This window comes from Trachurus japonicus, chromosome 13, assembly GCF_045865225.1.
Source record: "Trachurus japonicus isolate A0001 chromosome 13, Traja_1.0".
Lineage (NCBI taxonomy): Eukaryota > Metazoa > Chordata > Actinopteri > Carangiformes > Carangidae > Trachurus > Trachurus japonicus.
This window is the reverse complement of record NC_140919.1, coordinates 1,411,615-1,423,335: the sequence shown is the minus strand read 5'-3', so window position 1 is coordinate 1,423,335 and position 11,721 is coordinate 1,411,615. Positions and strand designations below refer to the sequence as shown.

Here is an 11,721-nt window from a genome sequence, read left to right as displayed (position 1 = left end):
GCGGCGAAATGAAAATATCAGCGCACCTCGACACACTGGGGATCCATCACGCCGCAAAACAATGCCGTGAAAAGTTAAAAAAAAAAAAAAAAACTCAAGCAGGATTACAATCAACCGCCATGCGCACAAACACACAAACCAGAAACGCGGCTACCGCCTCAGCTCCTTCCATCCTTCTCCGTTGTTGTTATGATTTTTGTGCATGTACTTGTGACCTGCCTGGGTGACGTCACGGTCGAAACTGTCGCACAGCGATTAAGCGGCGATCGAAACTCATGACGTCGCCGCGGGGTCCGACTCTGCAGTGGAAACACGGCCACTGAGAGGGCCGAGTGAGAGGACGGTTCCTGTAGAAGTTCCTACCCCCTCCCTTTACCAGGAACTCTTGCAGTGGAAACACGGCTACTGTGTTTTTATTTGTTTTCCGTCTTGTTTTTGATTGAAGTTGATATTTTATGTTATTTTAAGTCTCTTAATTTAATTACAAATAATAAATGTATAGATTATCAATAATGAACATTAATTCAGAAATGTTCAACCAATAATCTGTCACAACAATTATACAGTATATAATATAATTCTCATGGGATACGAGGTCTGTCACCAAAATTTATTTTCTTTTATTGTTAATTTGATTGTCTTCTCTTTTGCTTAATCTTTGTTATTAGGGGTGGGAGAAAAATATCGATTCACATAAGTATCGCGATATTTTTTTTACGATTTTTAAATCGATTTTTTTTTCCTTTTTTTCATGTGTATTTGTTCGCCTTTTTTACATCCAGAGAGTCCAGGTTTTGAAAAGGGTTTAAGTTCACTTTATAATGGAGAATGTTAATTTCTAGGCTCCTACAGTGTTTGTGTGCAGATAAATGTTAAAATGCAGCAGTTTACCTCAGTCTAGATCTCATTCTGTCAGAAAGGTTTCAGAAGCCTGTCTTTTCTATACTCTTTTATTTTTGCCTCTTTTATGCAGTCCAGGCTTTTGAAAAGAGAGTAAACATATATATTGCTGCTGAATAAATCTTAATGACTGACTTACATGTGATGTGTATTTGTTGGGGAAATATGGTTCCTGGAATAGTCTGTAGACAATCAGAATCATTCAACTGTTTCACTGGTGTTAAAATGCAGAATAAAGATCAAGAAAATCGGCAATATCGTAGGATCGCAATTTAAATCGAATCGGCATCCAAAAAATCGTAGAAGAATCGAATCAGGAGACAAGCATATCGTCCCAACCCTATTTGTTATACTGCCATATGTATTTGTAACTTTACTGTTACATTTGACTGAAATGTTTGTTGTTGCTACAACTTTCAATAAAGTTGAAAAAATAAAATAAAATAAAATACGTAAAATAAAATAAAAAATATTTGTTTTTGGACTTCAGAGACAGAGCGGCGGCCATCTTGTCCTCAGGTCGTCTTCCCTGACCTTCACGTCTCTGAACGGTCACCGTGACAACACAACACATCACACAGATGTTTGATAGTTAACGAGCGTAGATAAATAAACATAAACAGGAAGTGAGTCGGAGGGGGCGGAGCCTGTTGTTGTTGTTTACATCTGACGACTCGTTGAAAGTTAATTACTTCATTAACGAGCTGCGGTAACGTCTCCTCTGTCCTCCTCTCTGTTTCCAAGGCAACAACCCCCCCCTCCCCCCTCCACATTCACACCTGAACGCAGCTCGATGCAGCAGCAGCAGGTGTGTGTGTGTGTGTGTGTGTGTGTGTGTGTGTGTGTGTGTGTGTGTGTGCAGCTGCAGCTTCAGATTAGTGAGTGTCGGGGGAATCCAGAAAATCACATTAGTGGGGGGCAGAGGGGGGGTGAGGGGGCTTCACTCTGACACACACACTGTTAATACGCAGTTTACACAATGTTGGAGCATTGAGAGCCAACACACACACACTGAGCCTCTCCTCTGATTGGCCGACGGTTTTCTGACTGATCCAATAAAAATTAGAGCAGATTTCAGAATAAAACACTCAGAGAAAACAAATCCTTTATACTGTATGGAGCTTTAATGGGATAGTTCAACATTTTGGCAAATTGGCCCATCACCATAATCCCTATAGTCATAGCAGTAGGTTCGTTACCTTTAATTGTCGGTGCAAGGTGTTTTTAGAACGGCAGAGCAGAGCCGTGAGCTGCTCAGAGCTACGCTACGGAGGCTCATTATGGGATTTCTTGGTTTCCCTCCATCAAACTCATCAAATACACAATCCAACAACTCCACAGCGCTCTGGTGGACAAGTTGTGAGCTGCACATTCACCACACTATGAGATAATAACACAACGTTACCACACAGAGTTGTTTTAGAGGGAAATTCATGTAAAACCACTGATGCGCGTTGCCTTCAGGGACAGTTTTTCATCAACAGTCTCTGTATTTCCCTCTAAAGGTTCTGAGGTTGTGAGGTTGTGAGGTTGTGAGGTTCTGAGGTTGTGAGGTTGTGAGGTTGTGAGGTTGTGTTGCTCCGTGGGACTTGGACTATAAAGAGCCACGTGTCTCCATTAGTGGAGCAGGACACAGATGTAGGACGAGTCCAACTGGGTCAGGATGGAGAATCCCCAGGGGAACCGGCTCCTCACTGAGACCCGGACCCGATTCTACAGAACCTGGTTCTGGTTCACATGGAGCCAGATCGTCTCACTAGAACCGGTTCAGAGTCCAAACTGAATGAAAACGCTCAGTTTAAAGGGATATTCCGGTGTAAGTTTAAAGCAGAAGTAAGCGATCCGGTGGTTTTGGCTAATGCTGCGTTCCAGGCAAGCTTTTGAAACCGTAAATTACAGCTTCAAGTCACAACTTACGACTTTGTAGCGTTCCAGGCAACCCACTCGTGTTTCTCCGACCTGTTTTACCTGTGAAAGTCACTATAACGGCCACTCGTAACTTCTGACCCGTGAACTCGTACCAGATCGAACTGGTACGACTTCACAGGTCGGAAAAACACGAGTTACGGGTTTCCTTGAATGCACCATAACGTCTTGTCAGCCGATGGAGTTAGCAGCCCCCGCCCTCGTCATGGATCTATTGGTCCTCGTCCCTACGTCACCACATTCAGGCGCATCCCTTGGCTGCACACACAGAGAGGACTGCCCCTTTATGCCGTTCTCTCTCCTCATTGGATAAAGGTTGTAGGATACAAGGAAAGTTTTCTCCTGGGCTCAGAGCAGAGCAGAGTGACTGACAGACCCGTGTTTCGGTCCAAACACTCTATGTAAGTGATTGCTGTCGGAAGATACAACTATTTAAGACTCATATTAACACAAAAATATCGCTTACTTCTGCTTTAACCCATGGTCCAAAGCACTGTAACACAGAGTTAGACCCCCCCTCGAGAGATGAAGTCTGCTAACCGCTAGCTTCTCTAGTTGTAGCAACGTTAGCAATGACCGCACCATAACAAACAGCGCAGTATACGGATCCACTATCCACCGATCAAAAAGCCACTTACAGCCACGAATAATGCTCAGAACAGCACCAAATGTCATCAACAGTACAAACAGGGTCCCATCCCATAATACGAGGCATCAAACATCTGTTAGCTTAGCCTGGTTTCTATTGAAAAGAGACCAAAACAACTCACCCACTCTGCTCCAGTTATACGCTATGCAGCAACTTTCCATGTCCAGCATAGAGCCCAGGCACTGACAACACACGTACGAGTCCGACTGGCAGCACAAACATCTGGTTTCAGCACAAACATCTGGTTTCAGCTCAAACATCTGGTTTCAGCACAGACATCTGGTTTCAGCACAAACATCTGGTTTCAGCTCAAACATCTGGTTTCAGCACAAACATCTGGTTTCAGCACAAACATCTGGTTTCAGCACAAACATCTGGTTTCAGCTCAAATATCTGGTTTCAGCACAAACATCTGGTTTCAGCACAAACATCTGGTTTCAGCTCAAATATCTGGTTTCAGCACAAACATCTGGTTTCAGCACAAACATCTGGTTTCAGCACAAACATCTGGTTTCAGCACAAACATCAGGTTTCGGCGGCCACCGACAGGCAGTGACCAACACACTGACCACTTGATTCCCCCATATCCTATCTGTGATCTATCTGTGATCCTATCTACGCCGGAATATCCCTTTAAACAGCTCAGTCAGGAAAAACAGGTGGAATAACCCTTTACTTAAACCGACAGAAAGTAAAATGACAGTGAAACTGAATGAAACTGGTTCTGGTTCTGTTCATTCTGCTCCATGTCGATGTAAACGTGTAGAGACGTTTCTTCACCTGAGTCACAACAAAGATCAAACGGAGCTGATCAGACCTGAGATCTGACCTGGGATCAGTCGCCGAATGTTTGGATCTCTACTGCTGCCTTCATCAACTCTTGTTAACATTTCCATGTTTCCCACATTCTGTGTCATAAACTGTAAACTGTTTTCTTGTCTGTAACAACATCTCTGTCCCGTCTGTCCGTCCTGGGTGAGGGATCCCTCCTCTGTTGCTCACCCTGAGCTTTCTCCTGGTTTTCCCTGTTAAAAGGGTTTTCCATGGAGTTTTTCCTCAGTGGATGTGAGGGTCTAGCCAGCCGGGGGTGTGATAAAGACTCCTGTTGTTTGTAACAGGCTAAACGTGCTCAGTTCATTGATTGTTAAACCAATCACTGAAGCCTACCGTAAAAGCCAGTGACTGTCGTTTACGTCATGTCATCTGTCACTTTTTGATTTCTGGCGCCTGTTTACACTACCGCTATGTGATGATTACCCCCGGTCCAGTATAGAAATGTGAAAAAGACAGATGAGCCTTTTCCAGGCATTAAAAAAAAAAGGAGATAACCCACGATCACAAACACGCAGCAGAGCAGCGATAATGAAGCTGCTACGTGAAGACTCTCTCCTCTCGTTAGCTCCAAACTCACTTTGCAACGGCGCCGATTCCGTGGGTGCTCCGGTGCTCGAGCACCCACTGACCAGACCAGATGCGCATTTCTCCGTGCCGGTCGGCAAGCGCCTCAGCTGTGTGTCTGCGGGTGTGTGTAGCCTGTGTGAATGTGTGTGTTAATCTCTCACGCGCTCTGTTAAGATGAATCAACACAAATAGCTGTAGAGCGCGAGCCTGGCACAGAGGTGTGCGCTCTGGCGCATCTGGCACAATCTGTTAACGGCACCGAAAGGAAACTGGCTCCGCGACTATTTCGCATCCGACGTCTAAGTTAAGCACATGTTGTTATTGATATTGCAGCGTCCGAGCCGACGTAACTACAACAACATAACACAAACTTATCTGACAGCTCTCACTTTTTCCTCTTCTCCTCCTCACCCACTCACCTACACACACACACACACACACACACACACAGGACTCTGTCTTCCTCACCCCGGCCCCTCAGCTTCTCATCCAACCATACCCTATACCCCTGTACCCCCGTACACATTCACAGTCAGTCAGAAATCACACAACTTAAACATCAGAACAAGAACATTACTGCGGGGTCGCTACAATATTTTCAGTTGTGCAGTGGGGGGGGGGGGGGGGGGGTTATGTGGCTCAGGTGGTAGAGCGGGTCGTCCAATGATCGTGATGATGGTTCGAATCCCGCTCTGTCCCGGTTGCTGCCGTAGTGTCCTTGGGCAAGACACCTTACCCACCTTGCTCCTGATGGGTCGTGGTTCGCGCCTTGCATGGCAGCTTCCGCCATCAGTGTGTGAATGTGTTACTGACTGTTACTGTTACTGACTGTTACTGTTACTGTTACTGACTGTTATGTTACTGACTGTTACTGTTACTGTTACTGACTGTTACTGACTGTTACTGTTACTGTTACTGACTGTTATGTTACTGACTGTTACTGTTACTGTTACTGACTGTTATGTTACTGACTGTTACTGTTACTGTTACTGACTGTTATGTTACTGTTACTGACTGTTACTGTTACTGACTGTTACTGTTACTGACTGTTATGTTACTGACTGTTACGTTACTGTTACTGACTGTTACTGTTACTGTTACTGTTACTGACTGTTACGTTACTGTTACTGACTGTTATGTTACTGTTAATGACTGTTACTGTTACTGACTGTTACTGTTACTGTTACTGACTGTTATGTTACTGTTAATGACTGTTACTGTTACTGACTGTTATGTTACTGTTAATGACTGTTACTGTTACTGACTGTTATGTTACTGACTGTTACTGACTGTTATGTTACTGACTGTTACTGTTACTGTTACTGACTGTTATGTTACTGACTGTTACTGTTACTGTTACTGACTGTTACTGTTACTGACTGTTATGTTACTGACTGTTACTGTTACTGTTACTGACTGTTACTGTTACTGACTGTTATGTTACTGTTAATGACTGTTACTGTTACTGACTGTTACTGTTACTGTTAATGACTGTTACTGTTACTGACTGTTATGTTACTGTTACTGACTGTTATGTTACTGTTATGTTACTGTTACTGACTGTTACTGTTACTGTTACTGTTAATGACTGTTACTGTTACTGACTGTTATGTTACTGTTACTGACTGTTATGTTACTGTTACTGACTGTTACTGTTACTGACTGTTATGTTACTGTTACTGACTGTTACTGTTACTGACTGTTATGTTACTGTTACTGACTGTTATGTTACTGTTACTGACTGTTATGTTACTGACTGTTATGTTACTGTTACTGACTGTTATGTTACTGTTACTGACTGTTATGTTACTGACTGTTATGTTACTGTTACTGACTGTTATGTTACTGTTACTGACTGTTATGTTACTGTTACTGACTGTTATGTTACTGACTGTTACTGTTACTGTTACTGACTGTTATGTTACTGTTACTGACTGTTATGTTACTGTTAATGACTGTTATGTTACTGACTGTTACTGTTACTGACTGTTATGTTACTGTTACTGACTGTTATGTTACTGTTACTGACTGTTATGTTACTGACTGTTACGTTACTGTTACTGACTGTTATGTTACTGTTACTGACTGTTATGTTACTGTTAATGACTGTTACTGTTACTGACTGTTATGTTACTGTTACTGACTGTTATGTTACTGACTGTTATGTTACTGTTACTGACTGTTACTGTTACTGACTGTTATGTTACTGTTAATGACTGTTACTGTTACTGACTGTTACTGTTACTGTTAATGACTGTTACTGTTACTGACTGTTATGTTACTGTTACTGACTGTTATGTTACTGTTACTGACTGTTACTGTTACTGTTAATGACTGTTACTGTTACTGACTGTTATGTTACTGTTACTGACTGTTATGTTACTGTTACTGACTGTTATGTTACTGTTACTGACTGTTACTGTTACTGACTGTTATGTTACTGTTAATGACTGTTACTGTTACTGTTAATGACTGTTACTGTTACTGACTGTTATGTTACTGTTACTGACTGTTACTGTTACTGACTGTTATGTTACTGTTACTGACTGTTACTGTTACTGACTGTTATGTTACTGTTACTGACTGTTATGTTACTGACTGTTATGTTACTGTTACTGACTGTTATGTTACTGTTACTGACTGTTATGTTACTGTTACTGACTGTTATGTTACTGACTGTTACTGTTACTGTTACTGACTGTTACTGTTACTGACTGTTATGTTACTGTTACTGACTGTTATGTTACTGTTACTGACTGTTATGTTACTGACTGTTACTGTTACTGACTGTTATGTTACTGTTACTGACTGTTATGTTACTGTTACTGACTGTTATGTTACTGACTGTTACTGTTACTGTTACTGACTGTTATGTTACTGTTAATGACTGTTATGTTACTGACTGTTACTGTTACTGACTGTTATGTTACTGTTACTGACTGTTATGTTACTGTTACTGACTGTTATGTTACTGACTGTTACGTTACTGTTACTGACTGTTATGTTACTGTTACTGACTGTTATGTTACTGTTAATGACTGTTACTGTTACTGACTGTTATGTTACTGTTACTGACTGTTATGTTACTGACTGTTATGTTACTGTTACTGACTGTTACTGTTACTGACTGTTATGTTACTGTTAATGACTGTTACTGTTACTGACTGTTACTGTTACTGTTAATGACTGTTACTGTTACTGACTGTTATGTTACTGTTACTGACTGTTATGTTACTGTTACTGACTGTTACTGTTACTGTTAATGACTGTTACTGTTACTGACTGTTATGTTACTGTTACTGACTGTTATGTTACTGTTACTGACTGTTATGTTACTGTTACTGACTGTTACTGTTACTGACTGTTATGTTACTGTTAATGACTGTTACTGTTACTGACTGTTACTGTTACTGTTAATGACTGTTACTGTTACTGACTGTTATGTTACTGTTACTGACTGTTACTGTTACTGACTGTTATGTTACTGTTACTGACTGTTACTGTTACTGACTGTTATGTTACTGTTACTGACTGTTATGTTACTGACTGTTATGTTACTGTTACTGACTGTTATGTTACTGTTACTGACTGTTATGTTACTGTTACTGACTGTTATGTTACTGACTGTTACTGTTACTGTTACTGACTGTTACTGTTACTGACTGTTATGTTACTGTTACTGACTGTTATGTTACTGTTAATGACTGTTATGTTACTGACTGTTACTGTTACTGACTGTTATGTTACTGTTACTGACTGTTATGTTACTGTTACTGACTGTTATGTTACTGACTGTTACTGTTACTGTTACTGACTGTTATGTTACTGTTAATGACTGTTACTGTTACTGACTGTTACTGTTACTGACTGTTATGTTACTGTTAATGACTGTTACTGTTACTGACTGTTATGTTACTGTTAATGACTGTTACTGTTACTGACTGTTACTGTTACTGACTGTTATGTTACTGTTAATGACTGTTACTGTTACTGACTGTTATGTTACTGTTAATGACTGTTATGTTACTGACTGTTACTGTTACTGTTACTGACTGTTATGTTACTGTTAATGACTGTTATGTTACTGACTGTTACTGTTACTGACTGTTATGTTACTGTTAATGACTGTTATGTTACTGACTGTTACTGTTACTGTTACTGACTGTTATGTTACTGTTAATGACTGTTACTGTTACTGACTGTTACTGTTACTGACTGTTATGTTACTGTTAATGACTGTTACTGTTACTGACTGTTATGTTACTGTTAATGACTGTTACTGTTACTGACTGTTACTGTTACTGACTGTTATGTTACTGTTAATGACTGTTATGTTACTGACTGTTACTGTTACTGACTGTTACGTTACTGTTACTGACTGTTATGTTACTGACTGTTACTGTTACTGTTACTGACTGTTATGTTACTGTTAATGATAAAAAATAAAAATAAAAACAAGAGTTATTGCACACCTCCCAGGCCTCAGCACATTAACATAACAGTCAGTAACAGTAACAGTCAGTAACATAACAGTCAGTAACAGTAACAGTCAGTAACAGTAACATAACAGTAACAGTAACAGTCAGTAACAGTAACATAACAGTAACAGTAACAGTCAGTAACAGTAACATAACAGTAACAGTAACAGTCAGTAACAGAAATCCTGGACTCTACTCTTCCCATAATGCATCTCTCCATCAGCCCCGCCCCCCTGCTACAGCTGGTTCAACTGCTGTGACCTCTGACCTGACACCTGGCTGTCCACCACCACCACCACCACCACCAACAACAACAACAACAACAACAACAACAACAACAACAGTAACCGGTCCCAGCTGCTCCCTCTGTTCTCTCTTCTCACCAGTTGTTGGTTTCCAGAAGCTTCTTTTAAAACACAGTTTAGTTCTCGTCACTGATCATTATCATTAATTATCATCATCACGGTTAATTATCATCATTATTAATAATGATCCTCATCAGTGTTTCCTGTTATCAGATAATTAGTCTAATCAATAAGCCTCATCAGGGACCTCTCCTGTTAGCTGTTGGTTGTACAGCAGCTCTGATTCTATTGGCTGTTCTGGTGGTGATGTCATGAAACAGAGTATAATACTGGTGTTGAAGTAAGCCAATGAAATTATAACAACAGAGAGGGGCAGGTACTATAAGTTTTCTTCATCCTGCTCCTTTTCATTCATGGTGACAATGTGTACATTATGTAAATGTGTGCAACTATGTGAGAATGTAAACCATGAATGAAATAAATCGAAATGAAATGAACCCCCCCCCGTGGAGTTAAATTTACAGATGTTTGTTTACAGTTTATTATAAAGGTAAAAACCTGGAGATCTGATTGGTCCAGGCTGGTCTTCATAAAACACTTCTGTTTCATTCGTTGATGTTGTTGTTGTTTTGACAACTGACACACACACACACACACACACACACACACACACACACACACACACACACACACACACACACACAGGTGAGAGCTTCAGGGGGCGGGGCTTCACCTGCTGCACGTGACGGACAGAGACGATGATGAGGCAGCGACAGAGGAAGAATCAACCTGCGTTTATCTCCGCAGCGTCCACACAGAGATCTGTCACTCACTCACTCATTCATTCACTTATTCATTCATTGTATTCATATATTCATTCATTCATTCATTCATTCATTCCTCCTCCTGTCTCTCTCTCATTCATTCATCCTCTGGCTCTTTGATTCATTCACTGTGAGTCGGTTTCATGTTGTTTGTTTTCACCTCTGGATGTCATTTCACCGCAGAGCCACATGAAGCTCTGTGTCTGTTTACACACACACACACACACACACACACACACACACACACACACACACACACACACACACACTGGGCCGGCTACCTGCTGTATATTGTAACAATGGGGCTCTTCTCTTACCCGCATTCCGCAGCTTCCTGTTCCTCAGCACCGCGGCGACCACCATCGTGTTCCCCAGGACGTCGACCACCGTGGTGAAGAGCAGCGCCGCGGCCAGAGCGGCCACGGCCCAGGGAGGACGCGCTGCCCCCCCCGGCCCCCCCGGCCCCGCAGTCCGGTTCCTCAGCAGCAGCGACTCATCCTCCTCCGGCATGTCCATATCATCAACCCCCCCTCCCCTCCTCCTCCTCCTCCTCCTCCTCCTCCTCCCCCCGCTGCTGCTGCTGCTGCTGTGGCCGCGTCTCCTGCGCCAAAGTCCGGACCCGCCGGAGCTCCTAGAGCCGCCGCCGGAGCTCCTAGAGCCGCAGCTCAGACCCAGAGACCCGGTGCTGACGGAGCCTCCTGCTCCTCCTCCTCCTCCTCCTCCGAGTCTCCCCTCACCGCTGCTCCGCCTCAGACACCTCCCTCACCCCCTCCTCACCCCCTCCCCTCTCGGCTCTCTGCTGGAGCCTCCATCCTCTGACATTTCTCTCCTCTCTCACACACACACTGGTCATTTAGATCCAGTGGTGTAGTCTATGTGATATACTCAGGTATAGCCTACACTGCAAAAACTCTACATCTTACCAAGAATATTTGTCTTATTTCTAGTCAAAACAAATCTCATTCTACTTAAAATCAGACTCGTCACATAAAAAGCAGCTTGTTTTTAGACACTTTTTACTTCTTTCAAGCAGATTTTCACTTGAAATAAGTAGAAAAATCTGATAGTGGAGCAAGTTTCTCTTTCTCGTTACAAGCACAAAAAACTTGCTTTCACTGGCAGATTTTTCTACTTATTTCAAGTGAAAATTAGTTTGAAACAAGTGAAAATGATCTAAATGAGTCTTATTTTAAGTGGAAAGAGATTAGTTTTGAGTAGAAATGAGACATTTTGACAAG

At 42.0% G+C, this 11,721-nt stretch overlaps 1 protein-coding gene across 1 annotated transcript in view; it reads right to left on the bottom strand.

The window, feature by feature from the left end:
- Nucleotides 1-10,999, bottom strand: part of LOC146975205 (melatonin receptor type 1B-B-like) — a 21,155-nt gene extending 10,156 nt beyond the window's left edge. The window contains exon 1 of the mRNA XM_085794366.1: nucleotides 10,801-10,999. Coding sequence (XP_085650492.1) covers nucleotides 10,801-10,999 — 199 coding nt within the window. The remainder of the gene's footprint in view (nucleotides 1-10,800) is intronic.
- Nucleotides 11,000-11,721: the final 722 nt, after the last annotated feature.